The sequence below is a fragment of the Chroicocephalus ridibundus genome, chromosome 8 (assembly GCF_963924245.1).
Source record: "Chroicocephalus ridibundus chromosome 8, bChrRid1.1, whole genome shotgun sequence".
NCBI lineage: Eukaryota > Metazoa > Chordata > Aves > Charadriiformes > Laridae > Chroicocephalus > Chroicocephalus ridibundus.
In genome coordinates, this window is record NC_086291.1 from 21503871 (window position 1) to 21530734 (window position 26864).

Here is a 26864-nt window from a genome sequence, read left to right on the forward strand (position 1 = left end):
CAGGTGCATTTGGACAGTGAGAAATCTATACAAAGACTAAAATGGATCTTCCACCCAACCAAAGATCCTGCTTCCTAGAATGAAGAGAAATTTGCAAAGACACTTGTCTGAAATTACCTCAAATTAAGCAACACCACGAGCTGCAGATTAGCTTAGCTTTCCTGATGTCACTAGGTAAAGAACTTGTTCACAGCTGAAAATATATGACAAGAAAAGAGCTTTTATGTTCTCCAAAATATTCTTTCATACAACTTGCATCCAGATCATTCTTTGCATTATTCATGGATGTTAATAAAATATTAACCTTTGACCTGCCAACAGTGTTTGAAAGGCCTATTCAGCATTCGGGGGAAGAAAAACAAATAAATAGATAAATGAAAGGTTTCCCCACATTGCGTCAAATAGTCTCTAAAGGTAAATTTACCTATAACAGCCCAGTTTATCTAACAGTTTACCACCACTCCCTTTTCTTCCTACTCCTCCCTCCTCTTCCCCCCTCCTTTGCATTTTCCAGTAACCACAGTTCTACCCTCTGCCCTCTCCTTTACCACGCTTTGGCGCTCATCAGACATCTCCAGGCAATGATTTGACTCACTAGCTCAGCAGCAGCCACCTTTTTGCTGGGTTAGTTCCCTGCCAGCTTAGCTAGCAGATTCAGTGACCAGCCAGCTACGTAAGCTGTGGGAATGAGCGTCCAGGAGAGAGAGGGAGAGAAGCAGGATGCCTCTTCTCAGCACCACACAGCCATTACATCAGTTCAAACTTCTCATGCAATTTCACCCTAAGTGAATTCCAAGCGAACAGTATAATAACGCTCAGAGGATCCACTTCAGATTCAGGCAAAAAGAAGGAAGATAATATTAACTTTTTAGTAAGAAAATGTAGCTATGAAACAGGTCTGAAACCTTGACAAAACAAATCTTACAAGAAAAATAAAGGAAACCGTATTAGACCAAGTTTTTTTGCTCCTAGTTAATAATCACCGCTCTAAGGTAAGGGGTTAAGTAAATATACGGTGCTATGAGAAGCAGAAGTGAAATATTTGAATCTGTTGGAAAACATAAGTTGGTGACATACTCTCACAGGCATCCGGATGACTATTCAGCTTCAGCTGCTTGCGCCACATCGCTCGGCGCTCCACGCAGCAGGCGTCAGCCGTTCGGTCAGAGTCCCCATGTTATTCAAATGACCTACCCGGCACTGCAAACGAACAGGGGACAGCTGAAGTTAACAGTTTGAATGACTGACAAGTTGAGAGTTTTTCTCAGACACTGCTTCCAAATAACAAACTCCTCAGCAAAAAAATAGGTCTTCACTGAGGAAAATAGGCCTGTATTTGCAACAAGTGTTATCGGCCATAAATATTCTTATCAGCTCTGCTAACAATAAAGTTTTACATAATCTTACCACGTGTATTTTTTTTCCATTAATACTTGGAAAGGCTTACGCAAAACAAATAGTATGTGGGATATTTTTTGCCCACCCCCAGCGCAGGATACCAAGTATCTGGAAGCACAGGAAGGATTGCCAGAGTCTGAAGTCATCATGTTTTCACAACAGTTTCAAGTTTCAGACAAACAGCTAAGCATACGTGCTTATTATACACATCAGTGTAAGGTCTCTGACGGTCCCTGGACCACTCTGGTAAGGTAAGCCTGAGGCCTGCAAGGTGGCTTGAGTTCATCTAGCAACATCTAGAGTCACATTTCCTCCATCGTCTCTCACTGCACAACTCCCAGCCAGAATCCCACTTCTTACTCCCTAATACTACTCTGCTTCTGTCCTCTCCCATTGAGCCCATTCAGCTTGCTGGCTTAGCGAACACTCATGGATTTGGGGGTTTAGGTTTCCTTTGGGCTTGGTTGGGTTTTTTTTTAATTACTTTCCTGACAGGTTAGCAAATTCAGCTGGTTCACAGAGTAGTCAGAGGAAGGAAAGTGGCTGGAAAATGTGGCTGGAAGCGTGGGTGGAGAAAGCAGTAATTCCTCTTTGCTCTGCTGAGAGCTATCAGATAAGGCTCATCCCATCTTGCAGAACACCTGAGCTCCAGCGCTCAGGGTAGACAGTGCTATAGGCACAGGCGAGTTAAGCAGCTTCCCAGGTGAGCAGGGAGAGGGCTCTGCCCACGCCTCAGGAGATAGGAAACAACTGATGTAACCTACACAGTTTCCATTCTTCAGCCTGTAAACAAGAGGCTGGTGATTAGAGGAACTTGCCAAATGGCTTCATCACTCCAGTCTTGGCCCTGCCTCTTCTGCACCCCTGCCCCCAGCTCTAGAAGAAAGATTCTAATTCTCCTAAGGAATTCCTACCTCTGCTCTGTCCTCTAGACCAAATCATCTATACTTTCAAGGCTTCCACCAGCAGCACTTGTACTCACAGAAACCCCACCTGGCACTAAAACTTCACAAGAATATGTCTGCAAGGCCCTAACATTGCTCTACAAACAGACTGAGGCCAAACACCACTATTGTTCTCTCTGTGTTCTGAGAGAGCATCAAAAAACAAGAGTCAGAAGCATATGTCATGCAGTTTACCTTACTATGGACAGCACAGTCCCCATGTGGGTTTTGTTACTTTCCCCAGGGTATTTGGCCCTGGTTATGGGGTATTTGGTTTCGCTTAATGAAACATAATCAAACTACACAACAACTAAAGCTGGTTGTCAGAGCACTGCTAAAAATTCCCCACGCAGTTGGCTGGGGAGGATTTAAAACTCTGCACTATTCTTAGAAGTGTGTGTCTGCAGCAGTTGGAAAATGCTGGGTTGCAAGCAATGCATTCCACAACGTGTTTAAGGCTCTCATCCTGATTGTTACAGACTCTTTGTGGTTTTACTTATTTCAGTTTACATTTAAAAAAAAAAATAAATCAAAAAACCCAAACAAAACAAAATCCTATCACTTATCTAGGCACCTGAACATATTCTGTTAAGAATCTCACATTTAATATCACCACAGTAATTACACTAAAACTATTCATTGAAGTGTGACTTTTAAATGAGAGACAGGGTTCGTTAAAGCTGCTTTGGAAAACTTCTCACGTGCAGACTTTCATAAAACATTTCCAAAATACACAAGGCCAATAATTGACAAGTGTATGGGAACATGAAAAAGGCTACAAAAACCAGGTTTAACTGATTAAAAAACAATCAATAGACATTGATAAAGGTCACTGTGCAATCTTAGAAAATAGAGACAAGGTGATCTGCATTTAGCACAACAGCATTTATAGCTATGCTCCGCTGTGCACAAAATACACACGCCTACCATGCAAGAGACGGCGGAGCCTGCGCTGTACTATAAGACTTCTCTATAATATTGAAAGATATCCGACAAGCAGATTTATTGTAAAATATGATTAAAATAATCAATGTTTTAAAACCAATTGACGACAATGACCAACAACTGTTTCTTTAGTTTAAAGACTTAATATATTCATAGTTATGAATAGCAACAGGAAGGGAGTTGTACCAACAGAAACACAATAGTTCCAGGCTTTTCCTCCCAGAGATTCAGGGTGTGTGTCTATTCAAACAAGTTAAGAAGGTAGAATTTAGCTTCGTAAAACTAATATACTCATATACTGTTTTCCTTCAGTGAGAGGACCCAAGAAATTAATTATCTTGAAAGACCTGCCTAGTAGAGAATTAACTCTCCAAAACTGGCCTTCAAGGTAAAATGTTATTCCCTCCTAAGAGCTGGCAGAGGTTTTGTTATGAACTTCCTCTAAGATCCTAAAAATGTATGTACTTTTTAATAATTTCTAATACTGTATAATTTGATGGAGGGACATGAGGCTTTTTTTCTCTCCTACCTCCCCCCAATTTATGACACATCTTTAAGCATACTGGATAATACTGACTAAAGTATTAAAGAAAGCAGTAGACATTGTCTACCTCAACTTTAGCAAGGCTTTTGACACTGTCTCCCATAACATCCTCACAGTAAGCTTAGGAAGCGTGGGTTAGATGAGTGGCCAGTGAGGTGGATTGAGAACAGGCTGAACAGCAGAGCTCAGAGGGTTGTGATCAGCGACACAGAGTCTAGTTGGAGGCCTGTAGCTAGTGGCGTTTCCCAGGGGTCAGTGCTGAGTCTGGTCTTGTTCAATGTATCCATCACTGACCTGCATGAGGGGACAGAGTGTACCCTCAGCAAGTTTGCTGGTGACACAAAACCGGGAGGCAGTGGCTGACACACCAGGAGGCTGTGCAGCCATTCAGCAAGACCTGGACAGGCTGCAGAGCTGGGCAGAGAGTAACCTAATGAAGTTCCACAAGGGCAAGTGCAGGGTCCTGCACCTAGGGAGGAATAACCCCATGCACCAGTACAGGTTAGGGGTTGACCTGCTGGGAAGTAGCTCTGCAGAGAGGGACCTGGGAGTCCTGGTGGGCAAGTTGGCCATGAGCCAGCAAGGTGCCCTTGTGGCCAAGAAGGCCAATAGCATCCTGGGGTCCATTAAAAAGAGTGTGGCCAGCAGCCAAGGGAGGTCATCCTCCCCCTCTACTCTGCCCTGGTGAGACCACCATCTGGAGTACTGTGTCCAGTTCTGGGCGCTCCAGCTCAAAAAAGGCAAGAAACTACGGGAGAGAGTCCAGTGGAGGGCTACAAAGATGATCAAGAGACAAGAGCTTCTTTAGGACCCGATGTCCTAAACAGGTCATTAGATTAAATGTTTAGTGACCAACAGAAACTGAGAGGTTAAAAAGCTATAGATGCATGAGCCACAGAAGGAAAACAAGCAATGAGAAAGTCTTCCATAGACATGCTACACACAACTAGTCTGGTAGTTACACATACCCCTAGATGCAATATTTAAACATCTACAAGAATCCATAAAGATACGTAATATATATACTAATTACTAATAATTATTTTTTAAATATAATATATATATACTTATTTACACACATTAATGTATATAAAATTATATTCTGGGAATAGTTTTTAACTTCATCTCTCCAGATTATCCTCACTTTAAAGCTTTTTTCCTTGTTATTAAGACACACATTTTTCACTAAACACCTTCCAGTTTAGCTTGGAATTTATGTCTTGATGGATACATAAAAACATGTTATTTATATTATGAAAGAAGTCAGGTTAAAGTAAAACAAACTTAATGTGACAGGTGCTGCTCGTGGCTAGCATTCTTTCTCTGGACTTCAAGGCTTTTATTTACTGAGGGCTAAGTTTTCCATCACTGACAATTGTAACTGTCTTAAACTTCTTAGCCAAAAAAAAAAAAAAAAAATAGTACCATGATGACCCCCAGAAGGGGGGCGTAGCTGGATGTATCCTAGACAAAAGCTGTTTGCTGCTTATTATGCACCATTAATGCACTGTTGACTGAAACAGCTGGAAGTACTTTGCAGACTAATGGTGGAAACGGCCTTCAAAACCAACCTTTGAGCGAGAAACAAACCTTGTTTCTTTTGGGAAATAACATACAGCTAAAGAGAAATTCTCTCTAAAAAATAATTTGGGACCAACTGCCCAAAGGCTTTAGTTGTCTACTGTATGTATTTCATCTGGAATAAATAGAAGTTTTTAGATCTTCAAATTTCTATTTCTTGTTGGCTTATTTTTCACCTTTAAAATGCAAAAATCTTTATTCTAGCTGGAGAAGAGACTATTTCTCAACCAGCTGAGGCATCCCAGACACCAGATCTTTGGGTCAATTGACAGGACACTGCAGTAGACGTTTTCAATGAGGGACCTTCAATAAAATTTATCTCCTCTCCATTCCTCTGCTGTCAGAGATTCAAGGCTACATGCAGACAGATGCATAGCGGCAGTATGTTCACTCACTGTAAAACTATAAAATCCATTTTGATACCAAGTCCAAAACGCCCTTTTCCCATTTCACAGCTACAGAAAGCAGCTCATCATGAAGCAAAAAAAAAAAAAATAATAAAAAAAAAAAATCAGACTAGTTAAGATGCACAAATGGTGATTCAGGAACTCAGTAGCTGCTCTTTCCAGAAAGCACAGGCTATCTTTTCAACTGATAACAATCTGATCAACTCCATTCACATCAAACTCACTTTTTCAGAAAGTGAAAGCTTCTTGCTCCTTACCTTTAATGAGATGTTTCTTCTTAGAAGCAATTGTTTGCTACTACAATAATCTATAACTCACTGTATGTGTATTACCTTAGGTTAATGATTTGTTTCAAAAGAAATTCCAGTGCAACGTGTAAGAGGAGAACTGAGGACAGTTTTGTTTGTAGAGTGTGGCCAGGGACAGTGGCTGAAGTTCTGAAGCAACAGGATTTCTCTACGCCAGTACTGAAACGTTGCTTAAGAAATGGACAAGGGAACTTGTATTTCCAGTTGTGAAGGTGCTTCTGTGGTCCCTCCTCTAGATTTTGGTTCAGGATATTGCATTTGTCTAAATTCCCACCCATTTTTCTTTAAGACTTCATAACGCAACTGTTTCACCTTGTGCTTTAAATTCTCATTATTACTCCTACATTAGGTACCCAAAGCAAAATGGAAATGAACAAAGGAAGAAGTGAAGCAAAAAAAAAAAAACCCAACCTGTATGACTCATCATGTGATACAACAAACATTTTCTGCATAACTCAGAAAATCTGTGCTACCAGAAGAAAAATACACAGTTGCCAGTTACAGAAACACAGGCTAACACATCTCTCTCTCTCTTTTGTTTTTTTTTTTTTTTGCTTAAACTTGCAGGATAGGTAGATAGTTTTCCTCTGGATATATTTTTGGCAGGCAAGTTCTGAAAAACCTTGTTCCCAGAATCCTGTGGACTGAAGACACAGCTGTTCAGATTCACTGTTCTAACCTATAACACGGTGGACACTCCGGTTGGTGAAGCAGGCTTAAGGGGCAGACAAAATGACAGCTGGTCCATTTCTTCTCTTGCACATAAATCCCATTTAGAATAGGATTAAGATAACTGGAAAACAACCTATTGACTGAACAACAAATCCTGCCTAGCAAGAGGATATATATGATTTAAACAATTTAAAATGTTTAAAGTGGACTTTAAATACTTTCTTAATAATGGTCACATCAAAAGGTAAGAAACATTTTAGAAACTATCTTCAGGTTACTTCAAAATCTGGCAGTTTAGACTAGGGAAAGACATACGTTTTCTGGTCTGTAAATTTATATCTTCCACAAGTAAGGTTTTTAAAAGCATTTAAATAATTTTGGAGCATAAATTTAGGAAAATATTTTAGATCACAAAAATTTAAAGCAATGCAATCCCATTGATTCTAATTTGAAATATTGATCTCATTTCTGCACCCGTTGAGAATGGAGTCTTATTTATAGCAGAGTACAGATTCTGACCCAAAACAGACTTCCTTATTTCTGATGTAATCATTTACTGCTTTAAATATTCTTAAACATTTTGAAGTCTGCATACACACTTAAATTTTAAGATGAACTTCACAGAAGACAAAGATGAAATAAGTTTGGCTTGTTTTTCAAAATAAGGCAGGCTATACTAATTTAGGCAAGATTAAACAGAAAGACTGTCTCTCTGTTGGCTTCTGCAGCAAGAATATGTTTAGTTCAGTGGGGTGATTGAATTTATTCTCAAATCCGTAAACTGAATACATTTAAATTCCCATGTAATCTGTCTCTTGATATACCTCAGTACACTTCCCTTTGAACTTCACATTTGCTTTTATGTGGTAATTTTTTTTAATTTCAGGTGTTGACCAAATGAGGCATATATTAATATTTTTTTAAAAAATAATAATCTTCACTGAGAATAAAACATGGGGTCTTTGCAAGTTTGAACAAAACTTCAGGGTGGATCACAGTGTAAACAGAATATTAATGCATCCTTAATCCCAGTGTGAAAGGGGATAGTCTGCTTGGGTACAGGGGTGAGTGATGATAGACTAGAAAGGTGGAAATTGAAATTAAATATTGATTCATATTGGATTACGAGGATGTAACTTCACCATCAGGTGTTCAATTCTGTAACATCTTAGAGTTTGCGAGTAATGAGCCTGATTTGCCACCAAGATTCAGGTCACTGTACTGACATGTGAAGTAAAAGCCCCTCACCAAATCCTGCCGAGTTTAGTCATCTAAATGAATTAACAGGAAAAAAACCTAAACATGCTGACTGACTCTCACGTTGGTGTCCTTACAAAGACTTAAGTTACACGGTACTGAGCATAACAAAGGGATTCTAGATTCACATTACATCTTTATACGGTTTGAATTCAGCTTTATCTTGCTTAGAATTTTTTCCATAAGTGGATTTTACAAGAGGCAGTTCCACTTGTTTTGCAAGTTTCCTAGATTGATTTTGGAAGGCTGACTCCCGCTCGTGTAATTGGAAAGGTCAAAATGTACGCCATCCCTTAAGGAGCATAATGCTGTTTTCAGCAGAAGTCCGCAGCAAAAAACCCTTCAAGTCAGCTGAATGGAAATCCAGCGTGAGAGCCACTGACATTTTAGACGCATCTTGGTAACACTGAAATGATGATCCTGAAATCCTTACTTAGACAAAGCTTCCCCTCAGTCCTAGATGCTGACCAGTAATTGCACAGATTAACACTTGCATTCAATGACAGACCTGATCGTTAAAGTTTATTTTACTTTAGGTTAGCAGTTCTAAAACATTCTTCCAGCTATGAATACTGCTTCTCTAAAGATTTCATCTAGGAAACTAAATTTAAACGGACATCTTCAAAAAAAAAAAAAAAAAAAACACAAAAACATGCCATCTACAGCGCTAACATTACAACAGGTCAAAATACACAGGTGAAATAAATTTCAAAAGAAACAGGAATATTGAATAAGTTCAACATATCAGATTATCAACGGAAGCATACACAAAGGGAAGAAAGAGAAATAGTAACACACTAAAAGTTTACTTCTACCATGGTCCTGGAAGATTTTGGTTTGGGCATTTAACAGTTAAAGAAGCAATGGCACGCTAACTGAGCACATTAAAACAAAGAGTTGGCAGCTTCTGAAGGAAAAGGGCTTGTGCTCCTCTGTTCCAACTTGTCAGTCAGCTCATGCCAGCACCCTCCACGTCTGCCTCCTCTACACACCCTCATTACATGTGTCTGGCTGGGGTGATCTGCTCATCTGTTCGGGGACTCTCCTGACAAGTCAAAAACTCTGCCTTCTCTCTGCTCTGGAATTGGATCAAATCACCTCAGCTTTTTTTTTTTTTTTGGTAGCCCCACCAGGAGGCTTTTTGCTTATGGTTTCATTCTGTTTTCCTTCACTACTTGTCTGTGTTTGATTTCTAGAATGGAGGAAGCCGAATTGCTGAAAGAAAGATTCCAGGCCATAACAGTAAGTGCTTTATAATTCGCTATGAAAAAAAAATTATGTCTAAAAAAGGCTTAGAAGCAGTATTGTGTTAATGAACTACTCTGTATTTTCTGAGGAATTATTTATCCCAGGACAAAAAAAATAGAGAGACTTACGTCTGCTTGAAATTGTTACTTTTTAATTCTGGTTTATAAGCTATTGTTTTAAGACAGCAAAGTTGCCTGTACTGACTTTATTATGGGTGGTATTTCACTTTCAAATTAAATTCAAAGCAATGAAAGTATGTGTGCAAGTCACTACTGGACAGTCTAAAATACATATTACTATCATCACAGCTGAATGTTTGCCTGAAGGACAGCAGGTCAAAAGACAGCTAGAGAATTCCAGAACAAATCAATTTTCCCATTTCACAACAAAACTGAGATATAAAAGATTTTGGAGTTTGCATTGTGGAATTAAATACAGTTTCTGAATTATTGATGATCTATCATAAGTACTGCTGTCTGAAAAGTGAAAGAGAACAAGGTTGGATTAAGCAAATTCCTACCTGTGGGTTTTCAGAGGAAAAGAAAAAAAAAAGACTCCATGAAGTTTATGCTGAAGATGTTAGAAAACATTTTCAGTTTCTCTTCTAAAGGGAAATCTGATTCAAAAGATTTATTGTGTTTTAAAGGAACTACCGAGTTATTTTTAAAGGAATATAACCTGATGTAACAAAAAAGGATGAATCCAAACTCTCCTCTGATTTGATCTCCACTGAAACCTATTCAGTAACAACAGAATTAAGCTGAAACAAAATTTAGCTCTTTGGGATGAAAGGAAAACTGCAAAAGGATCACCCACTGTCACAGACAATCTTTAAAAGCAAATAATGGGAACAAAGGTGTTTGTCACACTTAGCATGATAGATTAGTTGTGAAACAAACACTACTGACTAAATAAATGGTGAGCAGAGTTAAAAAATACCTTATTGGAACCAAAATAAATGTGAGAAGGCGTAACTGGAAATATATGGGAGTTGAATGGGTTGGTTTTTAATTTGGTTGGGTTTTAATTATGACACTTGATAAAAGCCAACAGACCCATTAATCATATTTACTTGAGACCTGATCAAGCCCACAATAAGGTAATTTGGAATGTTTTAGAGGGTTTAGAGCGCAATTGTTTGTTTAACTGTAATGGCGTTTCAACCAGTCGCATACCCTGGACTTTGTCTCTAGCATGTGGGCTCAAACGATAAGAAATGTTTCGGTGCTCCAGGGAAGCCCAGGCCTTGTGATGGTTTATGCTTCCTGGTACCTGGCAGGAGGAATGGGGCTTGCCTGATGAGGACTCCTATGAACGCACCAGGGTTAGCGTCCCCTGGCTGCGTCTTTGCCCCAGGCAAATACTGGAGACTTATTTTTATTAAGAAACTGTGACAGCTTGCAGCGTCTTGCATTACAGGAAATGGGAAATCATACCTGGGTTCTGGCCATGACTTCATTTACTACATTTGCTGTGTAAAGGAACTATTTGCTCTCTACTTTCATCAGTTGAGAGCATTTAATTGAAACACTCAGTTTATTTGTTATAATGCACTGCAGAAATGAAGGAGCCTAAATAAGATGATGTTATTATCAGGTTTAAAAATCTGAAATACAAGTTGTCTAAGAAAACAATACGTTTACAATTACAATTGTGAGTTACTCAGTGGCTTTAGGAAGGTTTGTCTCAAGCAACACACTTGGAAATTTCAAGTGCTACCTACAAAATCTATGTTGCAAAGGATCTAACAGAGGATGGCAAGGGGCATTCAAAGCAGCAAACTACACTTGCACTAAAATTTGATTGGTTTCTGTTGTTAAATACGTGGCTCCTTTACAGCATCTAGCCCTTACACAGCCACTAGGGGTTTTCAAATCCTTTTTCAGATCTTCTCTATGTAGCAAAGTAAAAAGGAAACCCCTACTGTTATTATTATTATTATTTTAAGGTTTCGATGCTCCCACAGCTCTGAAAAGGAACTGTCTTCATCTGTAATGTAGCTTCCACCTGTTGCTGCTGTATATAGAATACAACAAGTAAAAAATAAAACGCATCCAATTTTGTTAGACTGTTGTATCTTAACATACAACAGCTTTAGTGTTTGTTGTGGAAAACATTGAGATAAAACAGTCAAAGAGGAACCTTAGGCTTAATCCTTTTCATCAGATCCTCCATTCTATGGGAAAACAAAAGTGATACAAGATTTGAATTATGATTAAAGATTGGAATTATGACATTTCTGCAGTTTTATGCCGTCAGACTCAAGTGTCCGTACCTCCAGATAAGACCCGTCAACAGCCAAGCCTTACCTCTGGAAAATTATATGAAAACAAAAATGCATCAGCTAAAACATTAGCTGCTGCTTTGGCCTTGACAGTACATGCCATCTGCCATGGGACCAAGCAGACCACTGTGGAACACTGGCTTAAACTAATGGACTTGGTACACAAGATACCTAGCAAGATATTGCTCCACAGATGCGTTTCCCTTCCTTTCAGATAGATCCAGTTTAGAACACATTTATTTTAAATGCTCAAAAGTCAGGAAAGATTCCTATATGTTTCAACAGGACTGAAAATTAGGACAAAGGCTCAAGTCTCATCTTGCATTGATGCACAACAGAGAGGAAGGGATGAAGGTGCTGTTTCATAAAAAGCAAGTCTTGCCTACCTTAACAAGAGCATAGTAAGAGAGGATTAGAGGACTTCTGCCAGCAACCTGATTATCTACAGGGGCAGAGTACGAAGTTTAGTAGAAGCATGGATCTCAGCTATCTAGGAATAAACATGTATTCTATTACATGTATAGTCAAAGCTTTGTAGAGCAAGACACTGTTTGCAGGCAAAGCATAGCAGAATACACTGCAGGAAGAGTCCTAACAGGTTTTAAAAAGTATTCTGACAACACAAGGTTCAAAAAGGTTCCTCATACACTTTCCTTGAATTTAGCTTCTGGCATTAGACCTTCAGCTTTCTTTGACTAACTATATAAAAGACAATCTATTTCAACCTATTTAGGCTGTATAATTGTATAATGGATGTTTATTACCACCAGTGAAATTAAAGCATGCTGCAACACCAAAGGATATGAGTAGAAAACTTTAAGAGAAAAAATACGGGATGCAAAAGAAACATAGACCTCTAGCAGAACAACCAGGCAAAAGCTGCATTACTGAACAGGTTCCTTATTACACAGTTAATTTAAAATGCAGTCATTTGTGCTTTTACGCTCTGATTTCTTTCTGCACACTATTTTTGTGTACCAGTTCTCATTTCAGACTGCCCAAACTCCTAGTACACATCTCCAGCGGTATAAAAAAAATATTTAAGTTGACTTAGAATATTTTTAATAGTATAAACCAAGTAAAAGTTCATTCTCTAAGAACTTATCCAGAAATGTACTAAAGAGAAAAAGCAGTTTCCTTAAGAATTGTAACAGTCTGTAAACACAAGCTCTTGTCACACTTTGCTCACCTTATGATGGGTTATTCAAAGGCCATTTATACAATGAGATCAGGAATATTTCCTAATTAGGGAAAGGTGCAAAGGTCAGAGACCAGATGCTGTGTCTTCAAAATCAGCACTGGCTGAGTAAAATCCAGCGTAGCACCTCTTGGATAAAATCTCTTAAAAGGGACACTGCAGAAAAGTTACCTGTTATAGTGATCCTAAATCAGTAGCCTTGTTAACTGAATTAAAGAGCATTTCAAATCAAAAGCACTACAGAGTTGAAGGTAGCACATATCTTGAGGCAAGATCCCTACCTGTTCTCTTTGGTGTATTAAAAAGGCAGACTAACACCATCAAGGAAAACTGTAAAGTACAGATGGTGGTTATAGATGGCTACTGCAAGACGGAAATCACTGACACTCGTTCACCTACTAAACCCCAGCACACCATCACTTGCGCTTGGCCTGCCTGTAGTCCTGCCCTCCATCTCCACAAGACTAGGTGGTTTCTTCTACTTCCCATCCTTCAACAAAGTGTCCCTATAGCCTGTGGCCCCACTGCTAATTTCTAATTTCCAGTAACAGTGAAATGATTCAGCCAAGAACACTACGGCTCTTCCTGTTTCCAAATCCCAGATCCTGGGGAAACAGTGGAGAAAACTCCCAGCCTTATGCCCTCCTTAAGCACAGCTGGTTCCTCAAGTGGGCTGAAAGGGCAAGTCTTCCTGTGTTTGTGAAGAACGTAACTCCTTCCTAAACCATCCTTGTCTGAAAACAGACTCTGTTAAAAAAAAAAAAAAAAGAACAAAAAACAACCCTATCAGTAATTTGTTCTAATTGAAAGAAAAGAGGGGTTGGCTGCCAGTCAGCAAACATTTCTACACAGGACAACAGGTGATTTAATTTAGTTTCCTAAAACATACCAAGAAAAAAGTGCAAAAGTTGCCGTATCCAATAACAGGATTTTATAGCATTAAGGCTGACCAAGAGAATAGTCCGTTAATACAGCTTGTAAAAGTTAGTTCCCTTTGGCATGATTTCTTTCCCACTGGCTGCTGAGGACACAAAGTACTACATCAGTGTTTGGCCTCATATAGAGCAGCCACAAGGATACTCCACATGACAGCAGCTGTCCAAATACACAAGAGACTTGAGTGTTGCCAGCATTCAGGGACTGTTCACCCATTTCCTTTTTTCCATAATCTGTAGCAAAAAGGATGAAGGTGGCACTATGATAGGTCAGTACTACTTGAGGTTTTTCCTTCTAAAGTCCAGCAACAATGAAAACAGCCTTTGCACAGACAAAAAAAATTATTTTTTTTTTTTTTAATTGAGAGGTAACAACAACATACATGAAGGTTACGTCATTTCTCTGTTTTCATCTTTATCACTATTCAACTAATTAAATAAATTTCTAAGTCTTTGTTTATTCCTGTTTATTTCAGCTATTAGCTACAAGATACATAAGCTCACTACCGGATTCACCGAACAGCCCGTTCCGTTGAGTGATGTATCACAGCTGCACAGTGCAGGCCATGCAGACTCTTTCCTCTCCTAAACGATGTGTGGGCTGCTTAGGAATTTTGGTCAGGGCCCATTTCTCACCTCATTTTGCACGTACAATTGTGCTCAAATGTTATTTCTTCCTGTTTTCTTCTCCCACCCTTTCCAACAGTAAATTACTTTTAATTTGGATCATCCGTGCTTTGTGGTCATTAACATGTTTAAACGCACTTCAGAGAAAGAGTAATGGCAACCATACCTGCATAGGACACAGGAGCTGTTGCTGCTAAGAATTATGCGTTGCCTGAGCACCATATAAGCTTTAAAATAAGGCTTTATTTGCATAGATTGATTTCACCCTACCGAACGCCACTTAAACATCTTTTTTTTTTAGCAACAAGTAACTCTCTAAAAAGTGTTTTATTGTTCTCTTAATTTGTAGGACAAAAGAAAACTGCAAGAAGAAATTACACAGAAACGTCTAAAAGTGGAAGAGGAAAAAATGAAACACCAACATTTAAAGGTAAGTAAAGTGCTGGATTTATGTAACTAAAGATAGCCTCAAGTCATTCAGCATGAATAAAGGTTTGGGATTTTGGAATGCAAATCTTCATGCATTTAAGTCATGCTTTTACTGTCAAATTTTCACTGCTTTTTGGAGTCTTGCCAGGACTCCATTTAACTTTAATAAGCATCACCCTTTGAAAAAAAATTACACTCAGGAGCTAATGTTATTTGATCTCTTCCATGGCATAAAATGAGATCATAACCAGGAATAACTCACAGCTGAAAATTAAGCCTCACATTTCAGACTGGGTGTGTTCACTCCTTAATTCCACTACAGCAACCTCACTTGGTACAGGGTGCAGCACAATCATGAGGTCTAATTGCACTTTTTACTGGAAAAAAAAGCAGCCGATTTTTATTTGGCTATAGCCTTTGTCAGCTTGTTTAATGACTCTTTGGTAAAATAATGCTGGTTTTTTGTATATTAAAAAACAAACAAACAAAACTCAAACACAGAAGTGCTGCAAATATTGTCCTGAAATGTGGTTTGCTAAACTCAGGATTACAAAATCCAAATTACTAAGAAACCAAAGTATCCAGCTCTGCAGACACTTGAAATTGTAGCGATTTCTACCCAACATCACCATTCTTTACATGTCTATTGCAATTTGACAGTACGTGTCAGGTAGGGAGATGAGGCAGAATCTGTGCCTCTAGAAATATGCAAGACTTGGTATTTTACATACCCTTTTAATTTTGTGAGTGGGTAAACAGTTTCAGAAAGATATGTTTAATGCAATACCAGGAACATGGTGTGTCTCCTTGAGAAGCATATTTAAAACAGACTCTTCTTCAAAATAGACACCTGATTCTGGGTTTCATCTACCCTCTTCTTTTGTGTCAAGCCAAAAAAATGAGAAGTTGTGATAAACTAGTTCACCAGGCCATGCAAGCCAACGCAAGAGTCATCTGTGCTGAGGATTTATTGGAAGGCAGTGACCATAAGGACAGGCTTGACCAATTGTGTAATGTCTTGCCTAAAAGAGAGGGGAATATCATTTCCAAGTCCTGTAACTAATGAGCAGCAAACATGTGACTGTCGTCCTCTATCTTAGTACACAGTTACATGGAGTCCTGCACTTTGTTTCAAGTTTCCATGCCTATAAATTCAGAATGACTCTTTTGCCCTTCTTTTAAGAAGGATAAACTGATCTGGTCTAGACAACCAGCTAATCCTCACTACTGCTGGGTGCAGAGTCCTAGGGCAGTTTCCCTACAGATTTAGTACATGCCTTCAGCTAACATTAATAGGTACAATGGAGTTAAAAAGTTAAGAAAACAAAAAGCTACCTTGGACTTATTCTGAAGGTGTTTTACAGAATTTTACAGAAGCTAAAACACTCCTTGAAAAATATTACTGAAATGCTCTTCCTTTTGAAGAGGACAAAGGATGTCATTTGTTTGCCTGTTCTATGAAAAATCATACAGATATCATACAGAAAAGGTATTAAATTAAAATTGGCCATATTGCATGTGAGGCAAATCAAGGGCCTGTAGAGGAAATATTCACTTGGGAAAAAGGGATCAAGCATCCATTTTATAGATGTGTATGGTGTATAAGTACATACATATCATTAGCTATTTAGAGCATGCAAAACAGAGACTACTTTTTCCAACTGAGTACTAAGACACCTAATATCAGATGCAACATTACTATATGAACATCCTCTGCTTGATGCCCTAGGAGCCTTGTCCTTTCACAAATGTTTATGCTTCAGACTAATTCAGGTATTTCAATGGAATCAAACACCACAAGAATCGAGCGCAGAATCGCTTTAAACCAGATTTAGACTTCTGAAATGTTTAGGCACTCTGGTAAATTTTATTGACAGCTCATTTCCCTAGCGAGTCAGTTTGATTTCACTCATTTATACTCCCACTGGTTGTGCATGGTGAAATCTAGAGCTCCATGACCTATTCAACATTACTCGCACCTGTCCCTTAGGAAACTATTGCAGGTTAGTAAATCTCACTGTCATATAGCTGTTCCTGGTAGCTGGATATCGCTATCCTGTTCCTCATTTTGTCCTTCATTCCTATTTATAACCCTTAGCAACAGGTTTATTAAAAGGTTGTTGCTTTGTTTTGTGGGGGTTTTTTGGTTGTTTTTGGTTGTTTGTTTTGTTTTAAACTTCCTTTTTGTAAATAGGAATCTTTGCTCCAGCTTCCCAATGACTTTGTTTGCTGTCCCCAAGCTAACTTCTTACTAGGAAGAGACATATGAGGTGTCATAAGAGGTCTTAGTTATCTGGTACAACCATACTGGAGAAGGAATATTTACTCCCTACACGTGCACCTCTATCACATGAAATAGAGGACACACAAGCAAATACAGACATCTGTGTTGTCAGGGCTTCACAGAACTGCAAGGGGTGATGGGGGCCGCTAGTGAGGGTACAAGGGAAATTTCGTCTAACAACTAAGTCTTCCTCCTACTTGGAATCCTTCTCGCTGAGGCAACAAGGGAAATGACCACAGTTGCTCAAAAAGCGTAGTCAGCACTGATTTGCATGTACTTTTCAAGCGCTTTTCTGATTTAGCTTATTAAATTTTTGGCTTCTGACATGCCTGAACTCCATTAGTGCTACCTTGTAGTGCTGGTCACACACCTGCTTTTTCCAGGCGTTAACAGTGTTTAACTACATCTTCTGTGAAAACTGTGAAAATTATTTACGCCCCCCCAACATAAGGTGAACTGCCATACCACTGGGAGAGCAAGACCCACAAACGCAAAACATCTGTGCCTTTCAGGATGGATCTTGCCATGTTAGTCTAGCCACATTAAGGATTACAGTGGAGTTATACATGGAGCATGCATAGGCCATTATTTACAGAATTTGCAGGATATTGTCACAGTACTGCTGATGTGACCGTGAACCACAAAAGAAAGCGATTGCTTTCCAGCACTCTGGCTGTTCCCAAGGTCCTATCACATCGCAATGTATCCCTTTCCCTTAACATACCGAGCCTAATGCAAAATGAACGTGCTTTCATACAAGTGCTATAACACATGCACAACCTAGTACTGAGCTAGAGGCGCTTTGCAGTGGAAGGAAATGCTTAGACAGCAGAAAGAACCCGACAGCCCCAAAGCAGCAGCTCCTGCGCTGGCTTGTTCTGATGCCTCAGTGGAGCAGCCTTGAAACTCTCTGTTGTTCAAAAGCTGTTTCAAAACTACGCAACGTGTCATTCTTTCAAAAGTGGCCAATTAAATTAAAACGATTACATGGCATTTAGTTGGGAGCAGCAGCAAACTATTCTAGGAAAAGGCAAAAACAATGCTATTGTGTTACGCCTGTATTGAGGGACTTTGTTTTCTTGGGCCTAACCCTATACATACATGAAGCTTTTGTTGATTTCAATGGGTGTTATCGGTTTCTGAGGTCTACAGTGCCAGCCTCACTGTAATTCTCACAAGGAATTACAGATTTATTTTTGGAGACAGCAATGCTAGACTAATTCAGTTCCAGCCAGGATTAAAAATTCACTTTTCTAGAAGCCCTATTTATCATTAAAATCTTAACAGCTTGATTGAAAGGGAATTGATAACTGTGTCCCCTCCCACTTGAGAAAACAGTATTTTGTGGTCAGTAAGAATTGTGCCAACACCAACCTACGTGGCATCTACCAGATCAGGTAAAACCATTCTATTAAAATCTGCATTCATCTCATTTGAGCCTAGGGCACAACTGCCAGGAGGTGCTGCCAAATGACCCTACGGCCAGAGTCAAGGCTCAGAACATCAGTCTTGAGCAGCCCTTCTTTCCTTCAGATTTCCTAGGATCCAGTGCTGAGAGAGAGATTACTGTCCCGCAAGGCTAAGGCAACTGTAAACATTGCTCCTATGTTCCGGTGAAGTAAAAAAAGTACAGTACTGTGGAGTGCCACAGAATTCCCAGCAAGCCGGTTTTAGCCACAGTTTCTATCACATCATGTATTTCACACATCAAGCAAGTTGAAAATTGCATTTAACTGCAATCAGGTCCCTACTTGCATCCTCCTTCATCAGTTTGCCCTCAGTAATAACCTCAAGTAAAGTATACAGTAAACAGAAAACTGTAGGAAGCAACAGTTTAAGTGACTCAACGCACAGGACGGAGCTGCTGCAAGCAGCACTGAGCTTAATGCAGCCTTCTCACCAGTGCCGGGCACAGCTCTGCCTCAGAGCAGCAGCAGTCAAAATCCAATTTAGTCTCATCTACACCCTACAATTACTGAAACTATATGGATGGGGGAGGGGGGAACTAACATGGAAATCAGACAGCTCAAGGAATCTAAATTACAAACAGAAAAATCATGGTTAATTAAAAACCTTATATGCTTGCTTTTTTTTCCCTGTTAAGCTGTTTTTGTAAGGAGCCCTGACTCCCACTTCTTCTCCAAGGCAGCAACTGGATTTACATTCCTGAGCTAGACTGAAGGGAGTAAAAAGAGTGCAAGAAAGTTGGCATGGTTTACAACATCTAGCCTGCAAATATGAACTTATCTCCATTAATTTATTTTTTTTCATATTGTAAAGCAGCTGTAGGAAGCTATTAGTGCATTGAGCCATATTTTTCAAAATCTGAAAACACAGCTGAGAGATCCACTCACCTGTACACATGCAACACACCCATTTATAAGCCACTACTGTACAGAGAACGCTCCACAGGCACTAAACAGGTCAGGACCTAAATACGTAAGTCGTGGATTGCCCCTACACCAGTAGTTGTAAACACGTAGCAGGTCTGCTGAAACACTGACCAGACAGCAGCAAGCCAGGCTCCACCTTTCCAGTCCCACGCTTACTCCACACATCCCCACAGATGAAATGCAAGTTCACTACCAAAATCACCCAAGTTCCTTGTAAACTCCACTAACTCCCTAGAAATCTCTTCCCCCATACAAGCTTATTTACAGAAACTTTTCACCTTTTATGCTCCCTCCCAGAATTTATGCAATGCCATGAGCCCAGAAATCAGGGCTATTGAAATAAAACTATAGCGCTTCTGACCGGGGCCTTTTGCACGCGTCTGTAATATGTGCACTTTGATACAACTGTTTTGTTTTATTGAGGACAAACACACCACTGGATCCACTTACAAATACTAATCTGTTACAGGTAACAACTGACATCCTCTCTGTGTTTATTGACTGGACTAATAAAATGGGACATTGTTCTTAATGAGCTTGGTTTAAAGTCAATCTCAAAACACAAATGTGTTTTAGTATTTCTCTTTCTGTGGCACTCACTGACATTAGGTTGCCTTATGCTAGATACAGCACAAGAATGTGGATCATGCCTATGGCATCAAAATAAATACAGTAAATTATTAAATAGCTTAACTTTTAAAGTACACTTACTTGTCTGTATTCTTCCCCATCAGAAAAAGGCCTTGCGAGAAAAGTGGCTCTTGGATGGCCTTAGTTCTCTCACTCCAAAAGAGCAAGAAGAAATGCAAAAGCAGAACTGGGAGGACCAACAACGGACTCGTGAGCTGGAACAAGATATTTTCAGGTAAGGTGGCAGCCCTGCCCTTCTGTCTGGGTTAAAATGGTCCCTTCTTAGAAGTCCTACCTTATTTTCTAAAAGATTAAGCTGTCAGCAAGGGCTAAACACATGCAGTTTGATACACAGAGTAAAGCAGTCTTTGTTATATTTTCTAGTCAGCTAGAATTAGAGAATACACAATGCAAGCTTCCATACTGTGAGTTTATCATACTGCACCATAAGTATCTTGCAGAGTATTTGTCTAATTCCAGATACCCCTTTTACGCTATACTCAATAGTTGTAAGCCACAGTATATGGATTTTGCTCCGATAGCAATTGTTGAATCATAATTTCAAAGTAATGGTAAATAAATTTAAAAGTTTTTCAGTTTCCCCAGGTCCTGCACAGCCTTTAACACCTGACTTTTACCATAACACAGCACTTCAGAACAGTACAAGCTGCCTAGCATTATTAATATCACTTGCCTTATTTTCACGTTTCTTCCATGATGTTTTGCCTGCAGTTTACTCCCAGAAGCCTGTTACAGAAAAGGCCTTTTTCTCCCTTTTATTAGAGATGTTCCTACAAATCTCATTGCCTAGTACCTCCCTACCACATAGGGCTAACATCAAACTGCACTGACAGTCTCACGTGCTACTCCTTTATTTACGATGGATGTGATTCTGTGTGCTTGTTAGCTGCAGTTAGCCTTTCCCAAATACGACGGGGCTCCGTACACAATCAGCTCCTGACCTGGCTCCAGGTACTGACTGGTACTACCCATTAGCACCCACAGAAGAGATTAAGTGTTCCTGTTTCATTAAATTCTGCAAAGTTCCATCAACCTTTTTTGAGGCTTCTTCCTCTATTTCAGTTCAATAGCATCTTCCTCCATACTCTCCTCTTCCTCCACTGTCCTCCTACACACACTCTTTTGGCAAAGTTGTCACCAAGATTACCTCCTCCAGTTATCTCCCACCCACTTCCCTCCTTCCTTACTCCATCTCTCCGACACAAACAATAATTCTCTTGGCTGACAGGCAGCAGCCTAGTGCTAGTTTGTCCTATAATTATGCTGACTTCTTGCTTGAAAGCACTTTTCTCAACAGAACACCTTTTCACGCACCTCTGTGGAATTCTCTGTTGCAGCAGTAGAAGGTAGACAGTGTGCTCTAAAAACATCCCAGCAGGTTGTGATTATGAAGACACAGAAGAGGGGTCCCTACAACAGTGTGATCTCCAGGAAATAGCCGTGTGGGGAAGGACTGGCTCAGGAGCAACAGAGAAATTGCTCTGGGCAAGTAGCTCCCCACCAGCCCATTGGAAGTTCAGCCCTTTTCCAGGCACTGGGAGGATAGACTAGATATTCAGAGTCTTGTTGACTTTGAGTAAGAGCTGGAGCTTTAGCTGAGATCTCCTTTATGCCCTAAGAAATTTGGTGATGGGAGATCTTTAAAACTGCTTTGATCTACGCTGTTTCCAATTCATTTGATGACACCCAAGTAAAGAACAAGCAGTGTTATTATAGCGGAGGTCTGAACGTCTATACCACTAAAAGGGAAAGCTACTGAACTCCTGACATACTGACTGCATTAAAAAACAGTGAAATATTTTAGCAGGAAGCGTACTGTATCTCCAGCATCTAAATCTAGTCTGTCACTTCATAACATACCTTTAGGGCTCTCTGCACCTGCATCATTGTAATTGTATCTCACAGCAGCACTGGCAGCGGGTCTCTCCTGTCCTATCCCCAGGAAGACTTGGAATGCAGGATTAGGACTTAAAAGTCTTCCTACAGTACTAGAGATATCAGCAAATAGGGCTGATTATTCACGTACATAATGTCATTGCCATGTCTCGCAGAATCCTGGGTTTGTAACTACAGTTGTACAGTCTTTTGATACTGTTTTTGTATAATTATTGTCCTGAATTTGTTGTCAGCCCAATGGCCTTAATTTTTATTTCCTCAGAGACCAAAACTGAACACACATGGTAAACTCTATTTCTCTGATTATAGCCATATAAACTTATTTTTTAGCAGGAATAGAATTTATCACTGTTACAAATTGTAAAACAGTAATCCAACTGGAGCTTCAAACCTGAAAAACTCCTTTAATTTACACAGGTAAATGAGCATCACAGAGGAATATTCCTTTGCTTTAATTCTAGTTTGTATTTGTTGACAAGGGGATATAAATTTTAAAGTTTATCTGAATTCCAGGTCTTTTAAGAGATTCCCATAGACATTTAAAGGAATATTTCTAAATGCCTTTGTGCTTTAAGGAAGGAGAAATGAATGTGCCAAACCCATCATTTGTCCCTAATTGCTTTCTTAAATCACAATATGGATCCTGGAGTAACAGCTCAGCCCATCTCTATTTTTTGATAATTACAAGGACTAGATGCAGATACGCGGTGAATGGGAAGACTGCACATTTAGTACTGCACTACATGACTGAGAGCACACACATTATACCAAACAAGGCGGAGGCTGCTCAGCTCGTACACTTGATGTATGCCTGAGCCTGTAACAGCGTAACTATAGGAATGTGCTGTTACCTTCCCAAAGGAATTTTTGCCAGAGACTTAGTTAATATTCAGCACGTACAAAAAAAAAATCCATTTTAGAATTCCTTTCCCATGTAGGTGGAATGCAGGGATTACAGGTTTGCTTTCTTGTGTTGGTTTTGGGATTGATTTGGGTTTTTTTTTGTTGTTGGTTTTGTTTTGTTTTTTTAGTAGTTTCTATTTATATGCCTACATTTAAGAGAAATGTATTAGGTATGAAATCTTTTCCTACATAGTTCTAGATTCAGTTAATGACAAATACAAGTCATGTTTGTATATCTACATGGCTGATATTCTGACCGTAAACAAGCAATTTAAATCCTGATGAAATTAAATAAGTTTTCTTGCAACTGTAGGCACTACAGTGGAAAAAAACTGCAGTAAATGTTTGATTGTAGTTGCTGGTCTCTCTCCTGCTATTACACATATTCTTTTTCCAAGAATATAAGGCCATTTGTTTTACTACACTTGCCTAACAGAACCTGCGAATGGCTCCTCTTATTTTTGTATATGCTGCTCTTTCAGGGCAATTTGTTTTTTTCATGGCAAACTAAACATTTCCACAGCCATTTGTTGTTACTACCAGTGTTACCAACAAACTTTTCCTGCCCGTGACCTTCTGCTGGAAAGCTCCACCAAATTGCTTCCTCCTTAAAGTGATTCCTACTTCTTGATGTACATCTGAAATACTTGAGATTTATTTGTAGTGAAATGAATCAGACAAATTACATCAGTATAAAGTGAAAAAATTAATTGACAAAAAGTATAACACAAAATGACACGCTGTCTTCACTCTTATGATAAACAACTTCACAAGTGTAATGCATCCTAGAAATGAAAATCTGTATAGAAATGCTCCTAATTGCATTCCTGAGGCACCTTGAATTAAGAGGACTTAATTCACCATTGCTGAAGTTTTAAAGACAGTTTAGAGGTTTGTAAGGCCTTGATATCAAAAGAAATATTTTCATTACTGATACACTTGCTTTTATAACCAAACAATCTACACACCTTTGAGTATTTGGCAGCTTTTATCTTCACGATACACAGAGGACTCAGACAAGGACATTTGACTTTACAGATGGAGAATGGAGGCAGAAGAACATACCTGGAGTCATGTGGGAAGTTCCCTCTGAACTAGGAATTTAAGCAGGTCTATTCACATCAAGCATCTTTGCTATAAGTTATACTTCCTACCACTCCTCAACAGCTGTCTAGCAAAGGCCTCTAGAAAAACATCCATGCTGCCTTACAGATATCATTATGTTTTCTTCAGACATACCCAGCCCAGTTTCAAACCAGCCAGCAGCAACACAGAAACCTAATAATACAGAGTTCAGTATGAACAATGTCCACTAAAAAGCACAAAATATGCACCATACAGAACTTGCACAAGTTCTTTTTCTATGCTATAGATAGCACCCAAGCTAACAAAAGCTTGCATGACTACATATATGTGAAGTCATACATTTCACCTGCCCTATAAATCAAAGATTACTAAACCAATCATGAAGACACATGTCATACAGCAGCAGTAAGATATATTCCTGCGAAGCCCAGTAAAATTCTTTCTTCTGGGCATCTGCTTATTAAATTTCACTTGATTCAGATAGATTCTGTCCACTCGGATGATTATTCTGCATGGGTTTTATCTTCAGTTAAAAAATCTGAATCACTTTAAAGACTTATTGAATACCCTTAGACCAGTCTTTGTTTCTGCTGAACGGACAATTGCAATTGTGGGCAGATTATTTACAGTAGTGGCATGGGCCTTTCCATCACCCTCCAAAATGGGACCTCTGTTTTGAAATGTCTTTTACTCAGGTGTCAAATAGAGCTAGAGTATGTCTGCTAATCAGTTTGGATTTGAGCATTTTTTTATAAAAGGGAGAATTCCATTCTTTGTATCACTAACAAAACAGTGAATAACGAGTAGCCTGAGCCACTGGGCAGACAAATGGCTGAATGCTGTGGTCACAGACAAACCCAGCGTTTACATTACCTGTCCTATTCCCCCTCTTTACCTCGTAGAAGTTGCAGTGAGCCGAGCGAGCATGTCCTTGGTCAGGGTACAAGCTGAATGAAGAATTTGGAGTCCCATTTTGTCATTTAATTTTCAGCAAATAGCACTCATTCTTGATGGAATTAGTTGCTAAACAACATACCTAAAAATGCACAAACATCAGTTAACTAAAATCTATTCAATGGTTTGTAACATGATACATGAATGCAGGCTAAGGCTAGATGGACTCCAGAGCTGCTAAAGCATTTGACTCACCTCAAAACATGTGAGGACTTGCTAAACTGCCTTTTCCTCTCGGTACGGTATTCTCCAGGGTGGCAGCCTCCTATCTGCTTTTCATTCTTAAGCCGTTTATTTTTCTTCTGGGGTGGCAGTGGTGCCAACCCCAGCAGATTATCCGGTGGCCAGCAGCAGTCAGGTGTTCTCTGTAGAATTTCTTAATTCAGCTACTACTTTGGCTGAGAAACTTCCAATTTAATATCTCAGCTTCTAAGGTTCCTCTTTCATCCACACCTCCATACTTCTTATTTTCCTCTCTCAAATAATGAACACTTCTTGAGGAGAAAAGGACAAATATCCAAAGGATTGATTTAATACAGTAGCTATGTCATATTTCTAAAACACAGCAGCATTGTCAAAAGATAGTTTCTTAGAATTGCTAGTGTAGCTGCTAGATCCTTTCATGATAAATACAAACTGTGATGTAACTTCATAAAAGTGTAATTGATTTAGAAGTTTCTAAAGATTTAAACACACCAGAAAGATTCTGGCCTAACTTTTCAACTGTACAAAGTCAAAAGGACTTTGATTTCTTTGAACTATACAGATTACATCTTTTAAGTTTCCTTTCAACAAATTCCAGCGCGTACACTCAACATCCTCTGAAAATGAACCATAAAAATCTATGTCTACATGCAAGTATGAGCGCAGAAGAGATACTTAAGGTCTAGATGCAATTCCCATTACATGGATATAAGAATTTTTCCCTAACCCCACTGAGCACTGAAATCAGTCCTCTTAATTACTATATGAAGTGGGTGTTGGTATGGGTGTGAGAGCATATATAAACTTAAATAATACTTTTCTTGATCTCCCAGATATCACCTTTGATTTATTTGGGGTTGTGTTTTCTCTTTCTCTCTCCGCACCACCTTTTTTTTTTTTTTTCAGTTTTAATACCTTTCCAGGATTTTTCCTCCTCTTCTTCCATCTGTATGTCTAAGAGTGTTTAGAGTCCAGACTGAAATAAACCCATAGTAAAGGTTAATGGTTCTTCAGATCATTATGCTTCTGTGAGCTTTTAATCATTAATTTTTGCATTATGATAATATTGCAATCAAGTCTCATGTAAAAATACAACATTTCAATATATTAAACAAATACTGTTCTGTAATAAGTGCAAAAATACGGCACATGTTCATAGCATTAGTTTCCTTTTATAGCCCTCCAAGAAGGTTCATCCCCTTATAAAATTTTTAAATTTTAGCACTATAATTAGTACCTTTGAACACGGTCCTAAGGACATCTTGCAGAGCTCAGGTCCAAAGCATTAACTGCTTTTAAATTTGTTTTTTTTTAGCTTTTACTTTCATCCTGAATGCATTTTTCTTCACATCTCAATTTGAGTTCTGTGATACCTTTGTGTTTCAAAAAAGAGGATATTCTCACTAACAGATAAAAGTCCACATAGTATCCTATTATTGTAGCTCTACAAATCTGAGTTTAAATAGGACGAGAGCCACAGCGCTATTCAGACTTCTCAAGGTGTCACAGAAGGAGACAAATAATGCTTCTCTGCCAGCCTGCATTCAACTTTTCTGGTCTGCTTACTTTAAAGGGAGGACAGGTTTCTATTATTAATGTTGAGTTTGGTGTAATATTGTGGATCCTAGCACATACTAAAGAATAAGTCAAAACATAAAACAATTTTTTCGATCAGGGTTATAGGCCATCATTAGTCTACTTATTACTTTGGCTCAG

At 39.1% G+C, this 26864-nt stretch overlaps 1 protein-coding gene across 2 annotated transcripts in view; it reads left to right on the forward strand.

Annotated features, from left to right (window-relative positions):
• PALMD (palmdelphin) overlaps positions 1-26864 on the forward strand; it is a 56410-nt gene that overhangs the window by 18407 nt on the left and 11139 nt on the right. For both annotated transcript variants that reach the window (XM_063344489.1, XM_063344490.1), the window contains exons 2-4: positions 9253-9298; positions 14698-14778; positions 20189-20319. In XM_063344489.1, coding sequence (XP_063200559.1) covers positions 9254-9298; positions 14698-14778; positions 20189-20319 — 257 coding nt within the window. In that variant the 5' untranslated portion in view covers position 9253. The remainder of the gene's footprint in view (positions 1-9252; positions 9299-14697; positions 14779-20188; positions 20320-26864) is intronic.